Source organism: Grammomys surdaster, unplaced genomic scaffold, assembly GCF_004785775.1.
Source record: "Grammomys surdaster isolate TR1022 unplaced genomic scaffold, NIH_TR_1.0 309, whole genome shotgun sequence".
In the NCBI taxonomy this organism is placed as follows: Eukaryota; Metazoa; Chordata; class Mammalia; order Rodentia; family Muridae; genus Grammomys; species Grammomys surdaster.
This window is the reverse complement of record NW_021604728.1, coordinates 586771-608509: the sequence shown is the minus strand read 5'-3', so window position 1 is coordinate 608509 and position 21739 is coordinate 586771. Positions and strand designations below refer to the sequence as shown.

The 21739-nt window shown below is 49.0% G+C and overlaps 1 protein-coding gene across 4 annotated transcripts in view; it reads left to right on the top strand.

The window, feature by feature from the left end:
- Pitpnb (phosphatidylinositol transfer protein beta) overlaps positions 1-10956 on the top strand; it is a 51637-nt gene extending 40681 nt beyond the window's left edge. For 2 of the 4 annotated variants that reach the window (XM_028777375.1, XM_028777377.1), the window contains exons 9-11: positions 4371-4481; positions 6506-6628; positions 9995-10956. In XM_028777375.1, the coding sequence (XP_028633208.1) occupies positions 4371-4481; positions 6506-6628; positions 9995-10045 (285 nt within the window). In that variant the 3' untranslated portion in view covers positions 10046-10956. Of the gene's footprint in view, positions 1-4370; positions 4482-6505; positions 6629-8921; positions 9007-9303; positions 9360-9994 lie in introns of all 4 variants that reach the window. The other 2 variants (XR_003712648.1, XM_028777376.1) reach the window with 2 other exon arrangements.
- Positions 10957-21739: the final 10783 nt, after the last annotated feature.

The following is a 21739-nucleotide window of genomic DNA, read 5'->3' as shown; positions in this document are numbered from 1 at the left end:
CAAAATGAACAGGCCCATGTCTTCAAAAATCAGGATGCCCTGGCTGCCTGTAGCTCTTGCCTTGGCTTCTCTGTGGAGTGCCTCTGCTCCTAGGTCGGCAGACCTCAGGACTCAGGCCTCTGGAATTCTGTGCTGCCTGGTGTGGGAAGTGACTTGGCAGAGCTCTGGAGTCCATCACACAGGACCTTGCAGGTGCACTTGCACATGGTGACTTCATCCCTGATGAGGAAGGTGTGACACTGGTTGTTGATCCCTCACAAGTAGGACCTTCCTGGGTTTGTTGTGCCTGGTTTTTTTTTTTTTTTTATAAACTTACTTATGATTAGGTCATCCTTAGAAACTTTTTAAAAGAGTCCCCATAGTGAACCCCCACCCTACCAGAGGCCTCTGGGTGCCCCTGTGGTACTGTTGGTACCTCAGGTCGGGGTGGTCTCCTTGTTCTACTCCCTGTCTTCTGAGTGTGAAGCCACCATAATTTGTGGCAGTGCCTTGCTTACATGTGCCCTCAGTAGGCTCTTAGTCCAGAGTCAGTAAAGCAATGCCAGTCAGTAAGATACAAGGCTTGACAGGTAGAAAACAGTGTCGGCCCAGGCCTGCCTAAAAGACTCACAAAGTAAAAACTGTCTAGAAAAGACGCCGTGTGCTGGAGACTGGGGCTTGCCTGAGACTGCGGCACACACGCCTGCCATGTCGTCTCTGATCCTGTGTTGACATTTGCTGCTGCACACTGGCAGCAGCCCTTGCCGCACATTTATTTTTAACTTTCTCAGTGTGATTTCGGTTGGAAACTTAACACTACAAATTCGGCCGCCAAAACTGAGCATTCTGCTTGCCTACTACTGAAAAGCTAAAATACTGGGGAGTGTGAACCACATGAAAACTGCTCTGTTGCTGGGGAGCGCCAGCTCTGCCTCTCCCACCACAAGCCTGCAGCATGAAGCCAGTGAGGCCGAGAGGACTGTGGGTCTCGCTCCCCTTAACTTCTCTTAACGTAGGTACAGACTTCTCTGTCACAGACCGAGACATTTGTTCTTGAGGCTAATGTTGGCTGATTGCTTACCATCTTACCAAGCTACACGTGCCGCACGTATTCAGTCACGATAGGTGGCTGCTGTGTGCATTGCTTCCCTGAAGGCCTCGGCCACATGCCTCAGAGTAACCTAATATGTGCTCTTAAATTGAAAACATGATTGGACTTGGGAAGCTTCATTTATAGTTAGTAACATGAAATGTAAGGAATTCTGTGACTGTACAAATGATTTAAATGCAATTTTGAAAACATTTTGCAACTAACTAGTACATGCTACATTATGGATGAAATTTGAATTATGTGGGAAATAACCTAATGCGAGGTTCTGTGAGCTTGGGACGCCCATCTCACAGAACTGCTGGTTGTTCTTCTGTTAACCAACTAATGTTCCCCTTCTTTTAAAAAAAAAATGCCATTTAAAAACTTAATCTATTTAAAACTCATTTCTAGGCAGAATAGTTGTATTATAAACTAGCCTTAGCTGCCTTGATGCGGGTAATGAAGTTTTCGGTTTGGGCTGGATTGGAGCTGTTGTGTGAAAAGCCTGTATTTTATTCTGTTCCCTACCTTTGGGTTGTTTCGAGAGGAAGTTGTGTTTGAAGCAGTTGAGCTCCTAGAAACTTGATACAGGATGGAACTTCCTTCTGTCCCAATGGAAATACCTTTAAAAAAATAAATTAGGGGCTAGAGAGACAGCCTAGTGGGGAAAAAGCACTGGTTTTTGCAGAGAACCTGGGTTTAGTTCCCAGCATCTACATGTTATCTGATAACCAGTTCCAGGAGATCTGATGCCCTCTTCTGGCCTATGCAAGCACCAGGCATACATGTGGTGCTTATACATACGTGTAGACACAGCACTCATACATGGGCAGGCACTTGAGTGCACATATGTATGCATGCCACATCATGCATCAGGGTCTGAGGACAGCTTGCAGGAGTTGGTTCTCTCCTTTAATGTGCTACCAAGAGGATCCCACTAGTCCGAAGGCTCTAGCTTGGATTGCTGGATGATTCTTTAAACAGAAACAGCACCTGAAATACCATGCACACACTAGCTACTGCAGGAAGACACTTAGGAACAACACCTAAAATGCCGTGCACACATTACTGGCTTATGCCACATTTGTTGATGCTTTCTGGTGACTCCAGTGACATGCTGACGCCTCCAGGAAGACAGCTAGGAAGTCGAGGCAGCTGATCTGTGTTTACTTGAGCAGAGTTTAGTTAGTTTGCATATTCTTCCCTCAAAGGGTTGTTTTTGGTTTTGATTTTAATAACTACTTGTAAGTTGGATGGAAAATGAGAAGATTGAAAATAAATAAACATGTGAGGTACAGAGCAATTGCTTCTAGAACTAGGGTTATTTTTTTTTGGCCCATTTAATTTTTAAAATAGTTCTTATAGCCAAGTGCAAACTCTCTAAATTGCTGTGTTAATTGGCATAAGTAGCCTGCCAGCATCACTAGGAAGCCTAGCTCACTGTGGAGTCGCTCTGTGCTGGAGTCCAGCCTGTGGAGGGCGCTTATGTTACATTTGGCTCACTCCTTTAATTAGAACGAGAGAAGGCTGAAGGGTGCACAGGTAAGCTTTTGTAGAGAGTAAGGTGTGTGACTCTTAGGGTTGGGAATGAAGTTGTGTGTGACTTGCAGTACCCAGGACTTGTCCCAGCTGGAAGTTGCTTGGGGCTATCAGTGTTACAGGGGTGGTGGCTGAGCTGTAGAAAACTGTAGCCTGAGGGTGTGACTGGGGGCTTCACAGGCGTTGAATGGGAAGGGCATGTTTACTTTATACGATCTGTAGCCGCGAGGAGGACTGAAGCCAGCGAAAGTCAGGGTTCTGTACAGTAGGAGCCACAGCTGGATGCGGTGCTCCTGACCTAGTACCAGCCAGACCTGACGGACTATGGAGCCATGCTCTCCACTCTCCTCGGGCTCAGCAGCACTCTAAAGATCCCACATGCGTTCATTGCTTATTGAAGAAATGGTCTGTGGGAGGCTCACCTTAACATCCTTTCTGGAGGAATGGGTTTTCTGAGGCAAACTGACGGACCTCATCCATGCCAGTGCCCAGCTTGGAGCCAGGCCTGCAGTCAAGGGGAGGGAGGCACATGTCAATTTAGCTGCCCTGGTAGAAATGAAAGTATTCTAGAGAGATACTTGTGTCTATCTCATTCTGATTATTTAAACGTTGGGCTCACAGCAGCGAGGATTTCCCAGGGACTCTTAATGCTAGGAGAAGGAGAATGTGCTTGTCAGAGGGAGAGCTTGTGTTGTCTTCCAGAGAGACTCCACAGTAACAGCCCATGAACACCTCACAGGGTGAAAGTGAACCCCGACAAAGATGGATCAGTGGAGTCCAGAACCACATCTGCCAGGGCAGATAGCCTACATAGCCTTGGCCCTCTGTTTAAACTCCAGTCTCACTTTAGGACCCCAAGGGTGGACTTGGCGGGGTTTCCGCATATCTTTGTTCCTCTCCCAGTGTAACTACATTGAGTAAACTTCCTTTTTCTGCTTCCCACTATTAAACTTGTTGCAGGTGATTGAAGACAGGGGGCCAGACCTGACCTGACATAGCTTTGTGTCCCCCATGTCTGAGAGCAGTGTGTGCTGCTGTGTGACAGGTGAATGGCTCCCACCAAAGACAGCAAAGTTATTCTGTCATTACAAATACACATGCACGCATGCACACACACACCCCACACACATACACTAGCCCCTCCCCAAGGCCATGTGTATAGGTGGTAGAGCACTGGATACTCAGGTGGAGGGCTCATCACCCTCTCCAGCCAACCCTCCCTGAGTGCGTGTCACTAGTCAGGGAGCCCAGCTCTGGGGTACTCCTGTTCAAGGGTACAGCTGAACCCTTCTCCATAGCAGTTACGAAGCTTGGAGGACTGTTGCTCACAACATCCCCATTTATCCAAGCAAGACTTGATTTTTCCATCGATCTCATTTGAGTGAATACCAGTGTGTGGTACTCTGAAAACTGAAGCAGCATGTCCAGGCCATGCTGTGGGCAGTGTGCGTTCGCATCGCTGGCTATGGCCTGCTGTCATGGACTGCTGCTGCATTGGAGATAAGCGGAAAGACAGAAAATGGTGGAAGGTCATGAGCGGGTCCCCAGGGGAAGTTAGGGAAGACAGCTTCCCTATTTAGTCTCACTGTGATCTGAGCTTCCGTGACAGCAGCTGGCCTCACTGCTGAATGGCAGAGAGGAGCACTGCTCTGCTCAAGTGATCAGAACTTCCAAACTAAAAGTCCATGGTGGTGTTCCACAGTGGTCTGTTTCAGTCAAAACCTAAATGCTGACATCAGGATTTTTCAATTTTCTCATCTAGAAGGAGCTGGCGAACACCCCTGACTGTCCTAGGATGTGTGCCTATAAGCTGGTGACCATCAAGTTCAAGTGGTGGGGACTGCAGAGCAAAGTTGAGAACTTCATCCAGAAGGTGAGTCTCCTCAGATTAAATATAACGAGATCTTAAGAGACTTTTCCTTCCTTCCTCCCTCCCTCCCTCCCTCCCTCCCTCCCTCCCTCCCTCCCTTCCTTCCTTTCCTGTTTGTTTCAGGTTTTATCTTAATGTGTGCGGTGTTTTACCTGCATGTATGTCTGCACCAGATGCTACAGTACCTGTGGAAGCCAGAAGAAGGTATCAGGTGATCCAGAGCTGGAGTTAGAAACGGTTGAGAGCTATTGTGTGGGTCCTGCGAAAGAGCAGCCAGTGTCCTTAACCTCCCTGAGCCATCTCTCCAGCCCTCAAGGGACATCCTTAGGAGAAATACAGTGCTTTCCTGATAGTTGTTTAGCACTTCAGTGCAGAGCCCCTCCCAGATGTGGGACTGTTCTCTTCCATAGCATCCTCCCTCCCCCATCATCACTACAGAGATGTCCTTGCGGGCTGGAGAGATGGCTCAGTGGTTAAGAGCACTGGCTGCTTTTCAGAGGACTTGGGTTTGATTCTGAGCATCCACGTGATGGTTTACACCCATCTGTAACACAGTTGCAGGGTAGGATCCACGATCTCTTCTGGCCTCCAAGGTCACTTCGAGCATGAAGCACACAGATACACATGCACATACTTGGTGCATATATGTAAAAAGAAATCCTAGGAAAGAAATGGCACCCTGTTACCCACTGGGTTCCCACAGAGGTTCTGGAGCTTGGATAACCTCCCTGCCTTTAGCCTACCCAAACCCCTGCTGCTTCTACGTAGTTATAGCTGGCTCGTGAGCTCACTCTCTGCATACTGGCCTTCTTGTCTTGACATCGTTGTCGATATATTGACAACCCCGTTTAGATACAGAGGGGTCAGTGTGTAAACACGAGGCTTTCTATTCATGGGGGAGAGAGTCAGTTGTTGCATCTGCTTTGCTCTCTTTAGGAGAGTTGAATGCGACTTAAATAGTTGGGTATTTAAACCAGTATCTCTATACATGGTAGAGTATCTGTGATATACAAGGGCAGTAATGTACAGCACAGAAGGATTAATGTACAGTACCTAATGCTTTTCACTGTTTATCTCTGAGCACTGTGGGCATTCCTTGAGTGCAGCATGCCTTTCGATCACAGGTGAAGACTCGAGGTGTAGTCTTATTGTAGAAGAACGTGGTTGACCTACGACCCTTGGCATTGAGAGTGCTTGTCAGCATATGTCGCCCAGCAGGAGCATATGTATGTCATGTGCTCTTGGCTTCTACCAGACCATTAATCCTTTTGCAGGGGAGAGTCTTTCTCATTTCACAGGGAATTTTGAAAATGATTTTGAATTAATGTTTATTTGCCACGTGTGGTATGTGTAGCACCCGGGTGGTATGGAGAGCGGAAGTTGGTGGGAGTTGTGTCTTGTCTTCCACTGCACAGATCCTCCGAGCGACTGAGCTGAAGGCGTCGTGCTTGGAGGCAAGCACCATCACCTGCCGAGCTGTCTTGCCACTCTCAACCGGGGATTCTTTTATTTTTATTTTGTATATAAGGATAATAGGACAGAATTAAGGTTTCTGTTAATATAAAGATTTTATATTTTAGGCAGGCAAGTGGTGGCATTCAGGAGGCAGAGACAGGTCGATCTCTGAGTTTGAGGCCAGCTTGATCTACAGAGTGAATTTCAAGGTTTCACAGAGAAACCCTGTTTTGAAAAGAACAAACAAACTATGCATGTATGTATGTATGTATGTATGTATGTATGTATGTATGTATGTATATGTTATTTTGAGACAAAGTCTCTCTACATACCCCGGCTGTTCTGAAATTCACTATATCGACCAGGCTGACCTCTAACTCAGAGATTGCCTGCATCTGCCTCCTGAGTACTCAGTAGGATTTAAAAGGAGTGCACCACCAATCTTGGCCTAGTTTCTGCTGTTGTATAAAGTGGACTTTTCAAACTAAGCACATGTTCATTCTATGGGATGCTTGGGACACATAAAGTTAATGTATCACTAATTGAATGTTTCTGCCACTTTGTTTTAAAAGCAAGAAAAACGGATATTTACAAACTTACATCGCCAGCTCTTTTGTTGGATTGACAAGTGGATTGACCTGACAATGGAAGACATCAGGAGAATGGAGGACGAGACTCAGAAAGAACTAGAAACAGTAAGCCTTGCTGTGGCGGCTGTGTCTGCTCATTAAAGTGTGCGTGCTTAGCGAGTTCTTAGACTTAGGAAGAGTGCTGGTGGCTATTTCTTTCCATGTTTGCTTTCACCAGAATGGAGTTTTTCAGACACTCATGCCCTTCACCCCTCCTGAAGGTAGACTGGAACCGTCTTAACCTAGAATGTGTTCCTTGTGAAAACCTCCAGGTACTTTGTATCAGATCTCAGGCATCAGTGTCTGACAGTCTCTGTCTCAGTTCCTGTAGATGGAGAAGCCTGTGGCTCAGCAGTCAGCCCAGCCCCTCCATAGGCAAGGCAAGGCAAGGCTGGTGAGGGCCGTCTCCCCGCCCACCTAGCTGTGAGCTCTTCTGTCTTGGGAAGCTCTAGGAACATTCCAGTGGTCCTTGGCAGGGGGTTAGGGTATAGTTTCATGGTTAAGCAAGGATTTGGTTTTGATTTTTTCCCTGGGCCGTGCTTGTCTGCAATTGGCAGTTCTTTCCCAGAGTGGGAAGTGAATCCAAGGCATGTCCATAACCCTCAGGGCTTCCAAGCAGTCATCCCGAGTCCTGCCAGCAGACCTGGCTCTGCGAGTCCTGCAGGTGTGGCGTCTGATGGCCTGTGAGACCAAAGCCCCGTGTGGTCATGGGGAGAGGCGGGAAGTCGGACTCTGGCACAGAGGAATGGTGTCTGTGTCGCAGCACAGTGAAGGATTTGTGTCTGCAGTTGGTTACTTTGGGTGACTGGAGCAGGCCTGCTTCTAATCAGTCTTGCACAAATTTTCAGAAAGGAGTATAGTGTATCTTCTTTATCGGGCAATAGAATGCTTTAGCCTACTTTATATTTGAAGTAAACTATAGGCAGACTTCAACTTATGAATGGATTTTGCTCCAGATTATTTTTGATGATTGAATTTGGAAGGTACTTTCCCATAGAGACATTGTAAGGGGCTTGGTTTTTCTCTTGCTGGGGCTGAGACTCTGGGTCTGGCAGGGTGGTGGAATGATGCAAGTCTCTCCTCTTCTCTGTTCTAAGGTTGGCCATGGGTATTCCCACAGGCAAGCGTAAGCCTCACTGCTGCAGTCTTCTGGTCCACACCTCCCACCACCCTGTGCTCACTTCTCAATACTTAGTGCTCCTGAGGAGCAGCTCAGATGCAAGGACCCTTTACCTGCTGTGCATTCCCTCCTAGGTTCCTCCAGGTTCCAGAACCCTGGCCTGTTGTGCTGTCAGCTCTGGAGCAGCTGCTCCAGCTGTAGCACAGCTGCTTCCAGACAGTGTTTCCCAGAGCCTAGGGGTGACAGAAAGCCACCCCCAGGGAGAACCTCAGCCCTACTAGAAGTGTGTGCTGACCTCTGTGTTGAGGAAGACTGACCACTGTGACTAGATGATGAGCTCAGCACTCTGACCCCTCACCCCTGACCTCTGACCCCTGATGCTTGGACAGAGCATGGCTACTGAAACCTGAACACACCTAGAGAGCCCTTGGCCTGGAGGAGTTGACTCTTGCTCCCACTCTGGCAGAAGATGCCAGAGAAGGTCAGCTGGTCAGCCTGGAAGTAGAACTGAAGACACTCGGGGCTCAGGCTCGGTGAAATCCCCTGTGAGCCTGCTTCACTCTGTCCTGGGCTCTGTGACTACATCAGAATTATTTTACGTAGATCTCAGCATTCTGGGCTGGCTGTCCTTACATAGCCCCTTGTTATGTCACAGGAGTATTTTATTCCTATGCTAGGGGTTGTTTTAGAGATACAGTGTTTGTTTTCTGTCTGTTTCTGGTGTTCTCTTTTGAGGGTTGTTTGTTTGTTTGTTTGGGGGGGATTTGTCTATAGGTGTTAGAAACGCCTGCTCTTTTGCTGGTTCTTTTCCATGTTCTGTTCCTCTGTGTCTTTTCTTCGATCCTTGCTCCTAGTAAACCTGGAGGCATTGAGAAGCTGCTTTTATAAAGAGCCAGTGGCGGCACCTTCACAACCTCCTGTCTTGTCCAGAGCCCCGCCCCCGAAGCATTTTCTCAAAGCATATCGATCTTCCCTTGCAGTTACATCCCTGATAATTTGCTGCCTTAATGGGTGCCTTTGTATAGATGCAGATGCAGTTACCTTTCCAGGCTGTTCCAGGGATTTCCCCCCACAAGTCTGTTGAAGCCAGGACCACTTGAAGGTCTCAGAACTCCATCCCGTCGGAGATACATAAGAAGCAGGCAGTCTCTATAATTGTTGCTAGACCCGTTCTCTCCACTTGCTTACTAACCCTACATAGAATCATTTTAGCAGCTCATGATTTTATTTTACATTTAGATGCGTAAGAAGGGCTCCGTCCGAGGCACGTCGGCTGCTGATGCCTAGATGAGTCCCCTGTAGGTCAGAGGCATTATCAATCTGTGTAAGTGAAGACCCGGGTAAAAGAGTACCTAAAAGCCTGTGCCGTGTGCTGTTGGGGAGTTAGTTAACTGATGAGCACACAGGCTCTTGCCAGTGATGACGGGATTCTTTGTTTAGAATTGAATATATGTCCATTGTAGAAACCGTGAACCTGTGTGTCTCACTGGGTCATTCTGTAGGCCAGGTTGAATGTAACAGTCTCCATCCACTGCCAGTGTAGCTGCTTTCTTAGTGGCACTGCCCTGGAGGCTGTTTGACCTGGACCTGGTTCTCAGTGGAGCCTTTTGTCATTCCCAAGGAGATCTAGGATTTCTCCCGCCACACCATGAGGCCAACCTCAGCAGCTCACTGGAGGTATGAGGTGTCCTGTGTGGCACAGTTTGCTTTGCAGTTAACTTTACTCTGTATGCCTAGCATTTTTCTGTGGTGTGCCTTATCAAAGCTTATATGCCCACGTGGCATTTCCGTAGATGGAGCAGAGAGCGTCCAGACCCGCCCCCACAGGCTCAGGCAGAGGATCAGAGCGGCGGTGCCTATGTTCTCTGCAGATGTCCATGAGACAGCAGTGAGCTGTGGGCTGTGCCTGAGTGAGCCTTCTTGCTGCTCCCTTGGTGGAGCTCTGCCTTCCCCACACCATCTTCCTGAGAGGCTCTCTGTCATGAGAGGGGGCTGCTTTGTCCAACCAGAGTTGAATATAACACTTCTGAGATTTCCCCAGAGTTCTATATTTCATGTTCATTTTAAAGAGGTTTTTTTTTTTTTTTTTTTTTTTAGTTGTTGTCACTTTAACTTTCTATGATTTGTTCCTGCTTCAAATTTACTTTTCCCTGTGATGAAGCGAATGTCTTAGCCTGGCTAGAATCTTTTTAAACAGAACAGAGTTTTAGGGTGCAGTATGTGGGGAACATTTTTACCAAAGTTTTTCCATATGGAGTCTTTCAGGAGAGCCTATGGCCTAACTTACTATGTATTTCTTTACTTTCTTCCAGCTACGGAGTCAAGGCCAAGTGAGGGGGACCAGTGCGGCCTGTGATGACTGAAGCCACCAGTGTCTCAGTGTTGACATTTCCAGTGTGTGCCTCTGACGACTCCAGCACACGTGCGCACATGCGCGGGCACACGCACACACATACTCACACACGGTTGTGAGTGAGTATGTGTGTGTCTGTCTGTAGCTGTATGTAAAGCACATATGGCTATAGGCCTAGATACACACACGAGTGTATATATATATATGTAAAGATCGAAGGGGTCAGTATGTTTTCTCCAAAGTACTGCGCCTGTCTTCAACGAAAATACTAAAGAAAATATTTTCAATATATATCCCTGGAACAGACATTAATAGTCATCAACATGACACCCTTGATTGAAAAACCAACTGCCATGTGGTGCCCTGTGGTGCTGGCTGGCATGCTCCGTGAATGCCAGGTGTGGACCAGTGTGTACAGCCTTTGGTTATGTTTCTGTTTTCAAGTCACCACACACACACACAGTCTCATCCCATCAGCAACAACTCCTACAGAAAGATTTCTTCAAATTTTTAGATACTCCAGTGACTCTGGAATGTAAACTCTGGATGTATTTATAACTATTTATTTCTGGGTGGCCACTATCTTCCAGCCAAATCCAACAGTATCTGTCAAGTAAAGAGTCAAAACTCTATTGGTTTGCCCGAGGGTTGGGGAAATCCTTTTTTAAAAATTGCCACTTTTTATTGGATTTTTGTATTTTGAATTTCAAGTATTTTTCTACATCAAATCTAGAAAGAAAAAAAAAAACAACCAGTGATGACGGTTTGTGATTTATAATAAACACTAGGCAATATTCAGACTCTGGCTAAGCAAACGGCGATCAAGCAATTAACCTGAGTGGTATTGCAGGCTGTGTAGAGCACTTCTGTGGAGTTTTGTTTCTGAAATGGCTTTTCTGGAATTACAGCCTGGAGACTATGTGGATGGTCTGTATTGCTCTCAGCTCACAGGGTAGGAGAGTGGGCATGTCTGGCTCTTTTCCTGCTGTGGTCCAAGCCAGGAGGAAATGCTGACGGAGAGCTAGAAACAGCTTGAGTGTGGCACAGGTCTGTCACCATCCTGAGGCCCAGCTAGATCTGAGAATTGCTGCTGACTCTGCTTCCTCCTCCTCCCTCCTCCTTCTTCCTCCTCTGCCTCTGCTTTTTCCTTTTTTTTTTTTTTTAAAGAGAAAGGAGCAGTAGCTGGGTAGGCTTTTCCCTTTCCTTTCCTTTCCTTTCCTTTCCTTTCCTTTCCTTTCCTTTCCTTTTCTTTTCTTTTTTTTCTATCTTTGTGTCTGATGCTATTTCCTCTTGTCAGTCCTGGAACCCTGACCAGAATCACACTGTAGAATCCTTCAGGTTACTCACTGCCTTTTAAACCTCCACCCCAGAACATAATACCGTGTTGCAGTCAGAGCACGGTGGTGACCCTTTTGTTGACAGGCTTGACCTTCATTTCCCCTCTGCTCTGCCCTGTGTCCCATGGGAGCAATGGCAGAAATTCCCACTGCATCGCACTGCCCGGTTCTCCTCAGCAACAACCGTGTGTCCTTTAAGCTCAAGATAAAGGCAGTGGTTATCCTGGGCACTGTTGGGAGAAGGTCACCACCAGAAGGGTCATTCCAACCCAGTCTCCCCCAGTGAAACCAACTCACAGACATCCGTAGTTTCATTGGGAGCTTGGACACACAAGGAAATCAGAGCCCGGTGTGGACTCGTGTGTTTCTAACGGCTGTAGAGATTGAGGGACGTGTGTGAATGTAAAGTACCCAGTTTACCTGGCAGTCTCCTGTGTAAATTACAGTAAAACAAAGTAAGTGAACCTGAAACGAAAAATAAATAATGATCTCAAAATGCCACTGTGTGCTTGTATGGTTGCTTCCCTGGTGCCACGTGCTTGGGATAGCTCAGACCACTGCTGGCCTTTGAGAGTTCTGGTTTTCACTTGGGATAGTTCAGACCACTGCTGGCCTTTGAGAGTTCTGGTCTTCACTTGGGATAGCTCAGACCACCGCTGGCCTTTGAGAGTTCTCTGGTTTTCACAGCCCTGCTCTGAAAAGACAAAAGATTCTGCTGTTCTGCTTTTCCTGAGAGATGTTTGTTCTTGATGTGGGTCTGTACCAGTCAGGTTATCACATGTGGATTCTGAGGTGGTTTCTCGCCCTTATTGGAATTGAGTAAACTCAGGTGCATGTCCTGTTAGTTAGCCTCAGAGTTGGCAAAAGGTTATTCTTAAAGGAAAAGACATGGAGAATTTGTCGTTTTTTAAGTGTTCTGTCAGGTTTTGCCAATTATACCTAACTGTCCCGAGATTGTGGCTGTGGGATGTTTTGTCCTTTAGAACGGTGTTGTTCTCCTGTGCTCTGTAAGCACGCAGCACCAAGCTCTGAAGAAAGCCTGCTGCCTGACCAGGCTCAGTGTGTACCATGCTTCCAGGGTGTTTGTGCTTCCTCTCTCAGTGTTGGCATGTGGCATTAGTGTATGCGATGACCTGCGTCTCTCTTGTATCTGTCAGCCCGTGTGTTTGTAACCAGGCACCTGGCTCTCAGCCGAGGGTCTGAGGCAGGTAAAGGCATATGTTCAGTCCAGTGTGGACGACCGACATAAGGACAGGACAACACAAGTTATTGTGGTATCATCTTTAGGAGTAGTGTCGGAAAACAGATGTTAGATATTCACTTCGGCAAATAAGAAATCAGAACTGTATGCAGACTCCAGCAGCTGTGACCCCAGAAGCCCTGAGACCTCTCAGAAACCTGCTATGCCACAGAGGGCACAGGTCCAACTCTGAAGCCACCGGGCAGGTGAGTCTGCCCTTTTGACTGATGGTAGCCGTCTTCACTGAACCTTCTGCTGAATTCCACACACCTTCCACACCGCCTCCCCGTGTGTCCAGTGTTGCTCAGACCTTCAATCCCCTCAACCTGGAGTTTAATGTGTCCACTTCCCGTTTAGCCCCCCACCCCCAGGCCCCTGAAGGCCTGTCTCAGGACGTAAGAGGTATTCAGTCACCTTAGCATGTCCTGTGAGGACACTGGGGTGCCCCAGCCCTCTGGATGGAGAACATGCTGACCTTGCTCAGGTCAGCGGTGCCACAGCCAGGTAGGAGTTGACTCTCAGAAGGACTGTGGAGTTGCAGGGGTCTAGAGCTTGTTCTGGTGTGACTTGGGAAGAAGGAGAGCAGCGGAGACCAAATCCCAGCCTGTCTTGTCTGTGGGAGGCTTCGGACAGATCTCTTCATATACTGGTCACATTATCTTATGTGGAAACAAGCAGCTGCAGCTGACTTCACATCCTCTTGGGGAGGCTACGTTGGGAAATGTCGGAATGGTCGATGTCTCTGAACCTTCCTGGGGTGCCAGGCTGTCTGCTGCTCACCTCTTTCATCTGTTGAAAACCCTAGAAAATGACTGGAAGGAAACTTCCAGATGCCACCTTTCCACCTGTTAATCTTTCTGTGGCTTGGTCTTTGTGCATCTCTACTTCAAAAAAAGGAAAAGGGCCCAGAGAATCTCCCAGATTCTCTCCCAGAAGACCCTGGGCTCTGTCTAGGTAGCCAACTCCTTGAAAGCCGGGGCTAGGTGCCAGTCCTTCAGGAAGCTGCTGCTTATGGAGCAGCAGCCTCTGCCACAGTTCTGGTCCTGGTTGGCCATCACTCCTGACTGATGGATGGTGACCTTGAATCTCACATTTCACACCCCATTTTAGCTTGGGCAGGTGTCACAGCTGTGTCCTCTGTCACCTCCTGTCATGGAAGTTTCAGTCATGAACCTCATTTCTCCCACAGCAGATGTCTGCCTCTAATGACAAGACACCTTACTCAGTCTTAGTGTCTAGCAGAAGAGGAACATGGTCTAGTTTCTGTCCTCAGAACCTACAACAGCAGCTCCAGCAGCTGTTGGCCAGCCTGGATCTGCCCTTACTCCTCCCTCCCCAGTCTCCAAAGCCAGAAGCTCCAGAGCCGGTCTCCAGACTGTCAGCCTATCACCTTAGCCACTCTAGGCATGAGCCCTAGCTGGTTTCCCCCGGTTTAAAAGGTATTCTTGGGTTGCAGGTGTGATCCAGCTGCCCTTCTGTCTTTCAATCCAAGATGTGTTCTGATCACCCTCATCTCAGGAAGGGGACTACAGTCTTGTAAGAAACAATAAGCGTCTTAGATATGGTGGTACACAACTTGCAAGCCTAGCACTCAGAAGAAAAGCAGGGTCTCCATATCAGCCACAGCTGCACATTGAAACACTGCCTTTTTTTTTTTTTTAAGGTGGTGCAGTATTTGGGGGCTTTGTGTCACATTTTCTGTGACAGCTGTTTGTCCATGCTTGATACAGAAACAGCCAATGGCCTTCATATAGTGTGTGGCCCAGAAGTCATCCTTGTAGAGTCACAAGTGCAGGACCCTGTATGGATAGCCGTAAGCAGCTCTCTAGAGCCCCTGTGATGGTGCTTCCTTCCTGACTCTATGAGGTCCAGGATGAGTTGCCACTAGATGTTTTATCCTGATGGTGTTGGCATGCTGCCCTATCGGAGTGCTCAGAGAAATAGTTGGAAGCATTTCATTTCCAGCCAGCACAAACCCAGAGCTTCAGGGTGGCACTCCAGTGAGTTCACAGAAGCCACCGAAGATGATGCTGGTTAAATTCTTGGCCATGTGCTGTGATGCTCCCAACTTGTTGACCTAGGCTTTGTGCCATGGCTTCTGGGGGAGGAGGGGGGTTGCCTTAGTTCCTGAGAAGCTATGAAACACCTCACATGTTGTTTGTGCATTGATCTTTTATTGTATGTTGATAGTAAAATAACATTACACTTCAGGCCGTGGGAGGCAGGGAGAAGCAGAACAGAGGCGTGGCCTACAGGAGCTGTTCACATTAATGTTTGTGTAAAGCAGAAGCTCCGCCTCTGAATGGCCAATGGCAAGATGGATACCTGCATCCCTGAATGCTGATAGCATCACCTGAGAACCACCCTCACTTTCTAACCCATCCAGAGGTGCTCCTGTGCCCAGATCCCTCCAACATGCCAGCTAGCCTCCACTCCCATGTGTCCTTTCAGGAGATCTATGAAAGGCTCCAGAACAGCTATGGTCCACAAGGGTGCAGACAGGGGCTGGCAAGCTTTCTGTAAAGGGCCAAGGTGTTCATTGAGGTTTTGATGACAAAGTCTTGTGCAACTGCCTCGTGCTGCCCCTGTAGCCTGCAAAGAGCCTTGGTATCACAGAGAGGGGTATGGCTTCATCTATCCCAGGATGAGGGCTGTGGCTCCACTTGGGCTGGGTGACACCTTGTTGATAGCTTTTTAGATCTCTTCCCACAGTTGTTTCTCTTAAGGCATCATCCAATTTCAAAAACAGGGCTAACACCCAGCCAGCACTGTCATCCAAGCAGACCTCACACTGGCTTTGCAGCTTTACGATGCCTGTGAGGTAGGTGCCGCTGTCTGTACATCTGCTAAAAATGGAGGCAGGTTGCCTTCTGATCAAGGGTCCCAGAGATCACCTGCTTGTCCAGACTGCAGTCTCCAGTTGCAAAGCTCCAAGCATGTGGATTGCATAAAGGCATAACAGCCTTGCTGTTCAGTGTGTGTGTGTGTGTGTGTGTGTGTGTGTGTGTGTGTGTGTGTGATGTTTTGTTTTTTGAGGCAAGGGTTTCTCTGTATAGCCCTGGCTGTCCTGGAACTTGTTCTGTAGATCAGGCTGGCCTCAAACTCAACCACTTGCATGTTGGATTGTCAGCACATGCCACCTCTGATAATCTAAGGCACAGCTGAGCTTCTCCATGGTGGCAAGGAAATCCTAAGACTTCACACTTGGAGGCCTCACTGATACAGAAGGGGTGGCAACTATTCTGCCCCTGCTGAGGCCCTCTGCCTCAGTGGTGCTGTCTCCCCACCCCCACCCCCCCAGTGCTAGTGGTGTGGACATGAGGAGTTTTTAGGAGCCTGTAGTGTGTTTCTTCTAAGTACTTGACAGCAGTTGGGGTGGCAGGGGAGCCTGGCCTGTAAATACCTGGGTCGAGCAATGGCAACCCTGTGGGCAGGGCTGTTCTACTTTTCCAGAGACTACCTCCCCTACATTCCTGCCCAGCGTTGCCTTCTCTGGCTTGGGACAGTATCTGTTGGACATCTAGTGGGCCATGAACTCAGGATCCTGTTAGGTGGGATCCAGAAGTCTAATGGATGGCAGTCTTCCTCTCAGCCCCTCTTGAGTGACAGGCACAGCTTTTCCACCTGTGAGCTTGGGGCCTGTACCTGTGCATGTTAGTGCTGTCCATGGTGGGACCTTCCTGCCCTGGATCTCTCATTTCTGTCTACCTCAAGACTCAGGTATGTGGTAGCCATCAACTCAGGATGCTGGGATGTGGGGAAGTGCAGGCACGAGATGGTGACCCCGTGCTTGCTCTGTAGGCTTACTGTTGCTGCCTGCCTCCTGCTAGTGAGCCCTGCAAGTATGCTTGAGACCATGGAGTGTTAGCATGGAGCTGTCTGCTCATACTGCCAGAGGCCATGCTGGCTGAAGGGCTTTAGCATCTTGCACATGCATCCCAATGCCTGCCCCTCCCCTTACTGAACAATAGGCCCAAAATGAAGCCTTGACCCCTCTGAGCCTTGGTGTCCGCCAGCAGAAGTCTGGATCGTCAACACCAACATGGAACATGGCTCTGTGACAAGGAAACATGAAAACAACACTTTGTGCCCTGGTTGGGCTCTTAGCTAGAGTCACCAGCCAGCCTGTACCCAGGACAAAGGATTCCTGGGAGGCCAGACTTTGGCGCCAAAACCAGGACAGTCCTGGATAAACAGGGACCATTGGTCACCCTGTTACAAGAATGCAGCAGCTTCTATTTCAAGACAGATGTAGACACTGGGCCATTGTATAGGAGACAAGCAGTGCTGTAACCTGACTGCCCCCAGCTCCACCAGCACACAGGTTGTAGAGCTGCAAGCAGAAGGGGAAGCCAGTCTCACAGGGAGAACCCAAAGTGCTCTTTCCTCACAGTGCTCTGTTCTCCCCAGACTTCCATGGACAGTTAGGGCAAGTACATCCAGGCATACTGAGCTTCCTGCAGCCAAAGACCCTTTCCCAAAGGCGGGGGGGGGGGGTGCTCTGGACAGCAGCCTGCAATGTTCCCATCGGTTCATTCTTGCCACTCACGCCCAGGCTCCACCCACAATGGCCTCATGCCAGATTCTGAGACCAGAGAGCCCATAGGTCTGCTTTGAATGAATGGAACAGAACAGCCCAGGATTTAACCCATTCCTGGCTAGCTTGCCTCCTGCCATTAACCATTTCCTCCCCCTTGCCTGTGGCACACAAGACCCAACAACAGCCACCCAGCTCACTCCCATTTTGCAAGGAAACATTTCTGCTTTATGACTGCATGTGCTCCTGCTTCTCCCGTTATCTTAATGAATTAACTGGGTGCCCGTTGCTCCCTGGCCCCCCACAGTTTACGAGCTGTACAGCGATCACTGTGATCTTAGCTCTCCACACAGTCGTTGTACCGGTTCCTATTACAGTAATTGGCATGAACTTTATTCTTTTGCAGAGAGATTCTTTGGCCCGCTGAGACTGCATAACCATCTGCCATAAATTGAGACTAGTACGGCTTATTTTGGTGAATGCAAAATTGGATCCCATTCTTTACTCTGTGGCTTGATTCAACTTCCAGATGGTTAATCCACATGAAGTAATAGGAATGCACCACAGCTCTGCTTAGCCGAAGATGGAGACGTAATATTTATTTGCTGATGTGGAGGCCTCCAAACACTGCCCTGTCGGGATGTCGATATATATAACACGGCAGCACAGAAATGTCAGCTTGTTCTGCAGGAGCGACAGGCTCCCCAGAGTTGCCATTGGGGACCCCTGGGTGCCCACCCCCACCCCACCCCCGTCCTTGACCTAATCTCAAGAGGTTTTGTTCTCTCCTGGGCTGTTTCTTATCAGCTAGGTCTGCCTGTGTAGCTGGCTTCACATCTGCTTTGACTTTAGTGCCTGTGACATTTTCATTAATACTTCTCCAAGGTTGAGCCTTTATTCCAAATACCCTGCAGCTCCCAGAAGCTAAAGCTCAGCTGTGCCCAGCTGGGGGTTGCTGGGAAACTTGGCCCTGAAATACCAACAAGTCTGCTGCCCCCACTCAGATGAGCTGATCAACACTTTTTAATTGTTACTGATCATGCTCACCTGCTATGCTGAAGGATGCAGAGGCAGATCTTGGGGTAGGGGAGAATTGCTTTCACTCTGGGGAATATTGACTGCCTCTGTATGTATGCTCTGTCCTGTCCCCTAGACTCCTCCTGGGCCTCAGCATGGGGTGCAGGGAAGTCTGAAGCCTGCATCTCACCACCTGGGAGGGCTGAAGCTGCAGGGCTCCCTATACCAGATGGGTCCAGTAATCCAGCTTACCCAGGGCTGCTCTTTCTGAGCCCCTACCTCCTGTGAACCACTCAGAGCTGGGAAAACTGAGACCTACCCTATGGCCTTATCTAGTTCTGCAGAGAGAACCTCTGGGGCTCGTTCTGAAGATCCTGCATTGGTGGTATGCCCTCTAGGTGATTCTGGTGGCACCCATGAATTTGAGAGCCGCAGTAGAGAGTCTCAAATGCCTCTGTGGCCTGCTATCTCATGTGCTTTTGGGTGTAGAGGGTGTTCTTGGGTAGACTTGGTGAGAAATTAGATCAAGGAGGTTCTACACATGGAAATTAGACATGGAGTTAAAAGAAGCTAGTATGAGCTAAGTGTAGTGACGCACACCTTTAATCCCAGCACTCTGGGTAGAAGCAGGCAGATCTCTGAGGCCAGCTTTGGTTATTTAGGGAGTTCCAGGCCAGCCAGATCAACATTGTGAGGCCCTTTCTCTAATAACCAAAAGAAGTAGAGAGAGAGTGTGTGTGTGTGTGTGTATGTGTGTGTGTAAACCAAACCAAAACAAGACCTTGAAAGTTTCCAGATGGGACACACAGGCTCCACAGCAACTGAGGCTGGTGGGCAAGGAAGCAAGAGGCCGGCCCCTCTGCCCATCACACATGAAGCCATGTGCCGTCTCCAGTCGCTTGAGGCCGCCTGTACTGTGCAGATGGAAAGACTTATAAGTGGGCCCCTGAAATGCATTGTTGGCAAGAGGACGGCAGCCAATGAGGAGCTGCCAAAAGGAGCCCAGGGTCCATCCAGCAGGACCAGAGCCTCTGGCTGGAGCCCGTTGGCTTTCAGTGGCAGGCAGCATGTTTGTTCAGGTGGGCTAACTAAAGCTCCAGGCGCGGGCTGCTGTGGAGGGAGGTAAGGATGCAGCCAAGTCGGACGCTGGCTCAATCCAGCTCCCCGGCTGGGTCAGACACACCTTTTGCACTAGCGTTGGATGCAGCACAAAAAACTTGGGAGACCTGCCCTTTCTCAGTGCTCCTCCCTCCACCTCAAAGGAGCCTCCTGACTCTAAAGTAGACAGGTCACATGCCTATGCTCAATGCCGTCCCACCAAACAGGTCACGTGCAGATTCTTTGGTGGCTCTCCAGGCTCTTCTGCTCTTAAAGCCTCGTTCGATTCCAGCTACACTGCCTCCTCCTGGCCAGCTTGTGACCTGCCATGCAGATCCCTTCAGGAGTGGCTGATCCTGTTCCCCTGGAATGATCACCACATCCCTTCAAGGCTTTTCCACTGACTCACTAGGTCCAATGCTCTCCCCCCCCCCCTTCATGTCTCCTGAACCTCCTTTTGGGCCTTCTTGCAACTAGTCCTGTCTTTTCTCAGCACTTACTACAGGGTGGGTGGATGGAGCAGAAGAGGGAGGCATTTCCCACCAGACCTGAAGTTCCAGGAGACCCCTGCCTTTGTGGCTGTCAAGCGTGGGTTGAGCAGCTTCAGTCTTAGGATGGGCTGGCATCTCTCACGAAGACACACAGTAGTGCAGAGATTGCACACAACCAAACCGGGCCATCCAAATGTAATAATGGCCGTCCGTGTTGTTCTGCCCAGAGCAGACATTCTGGAGCGTTCTGTGTAACTAGAGCACAATTAAGCATCTGGCAGTGTTTCCCTGGGCTGAGATCTGACTCTGAGCTTACTCAACACGGGCTCTGGTTTCTCTTTGCTATAACAACAAATCTGGATCCCCCCAAAGGCAGACCCTGTGGTCTGGACTGTAGGGCAATACTAGAGAGTGAGGCTCACACTGAAGAAATTTAATCTTCAGACAGCGGGCTGTGTATTCAGGGACAAGTTCTCGGACTTCGCATAATATAAGCAACGATTTCCACTTACGAGATGAGAAGCACACCATGGCTGAGCTGGAGCAGGAGGCTGCCCAGCCTGGGCTGCTAGAGAGGTCCAAGTCAGCATAACGCCAGGTGGAACCATCCAAGGTTAGACCTTACCACGCTTTATTGGCCTCATGTGTTCTCCCTGAAGTGCCAGCCTCTGTGTAGAGCCTCCCCCATGGCCAGGACCTCCATCTTCCCCCAAATAAAAGCAAGCGAGCAGTCAGCTACTGGCAAGAGTGAAGCTCAGAAAGGAGAAGGTGATGGTGAGTCGCAGGAGAGCAACGCCATTCATGTTCTTGAGAGCCATATGCCAAGGGAGTGCTGCCTGTCACTCTGGACTATGGGTGTGCAGAGAGAACGGCTTGGAAGGACGAGACCGTGGGGTGTGGCAGGGGAGGGAACAAGCTAGCAGAGAGTTGTCAAGTGATGAGGACTCTGACCCACCCATTGACCCGTGTCCTCGAGGGAATGAGTTCAGGTATGGTCATTATGATAAAAACAGTGAGGGTCCTATGAACCCTAACCTGCCTCCCCAGTGGGTCCTAAAAACTATATGGCAGAGAGTAACCAGATGGCTCAGGGGTTAAGAGTGCTGCTCTTCCAGGGGACCCACGTTCCAAAGGACCTGCATTCAGTTCCCACACCAGGCAGCTCATATCTGCCCAAAACTCCAGATGGCTTCCAAGGGCACCCACATATACTCACACAGACAGACAGACAGACACATAAATAAGAAACAAAATAGATTCACAGGACTTCTGTACTTGCCAAGCATACAGGCATAGATAGTGTCCTGAACTGGAAATACCTGGGACCAGAAGTGCTTCTGGTTTGAGATCTTTCAGTGCTGGTGTGTTCACACAGCCAACAGCAACAGCATCCTCAATCTGGATATCTCGAGTCCAAAATACCAGGAGCCCAGAGCTCTTCCTACCCAGAGCAATGTTGTTTGCGTCTCCTAGATACCTAAGTATTTGCAGAGTTTGGATCAACATGTTCAGAAAGCGGGTTTCAAATTAAAGGTACGTGGCCAAGAAAAGATGAAAACCTCCATTCTAGTGTATTCTCCCCTCCCCTGAGATTCTGGAGCATCCTCTAGTTGGTGTGGGCCTCCATGTACTGGGTTTTTCTGTTCTCTAGTTCTGGCACCCCTTCCTGAGGCATTTTCAATCCACGGGCAGCCCCTTTTCGTCTTTCCGGATTCCTCTGCCAGAGCTGCTGTGTGAGACGGAGATGTTGAGTAAGGTAGTTCCCCTAAGAGGCTTAAGAGTCACTGCTGTCCCTACCAAAGCAGGTCATCGGGTAGGAAGCAGGGCCAGCGTAGTGGCCCCAGTGGTCCCCCAAAGAAGTGCTCTACAGCAGGAGCTTCACAAACAGCTCGAACCCAAAGGTTTGTATGCAGAGGGAGGCCTGCAGAAGGAGGGATAGAGGCAGGCTTGAAAGAGCCTAGAAAAGCCTGGAAGGCAACATTCC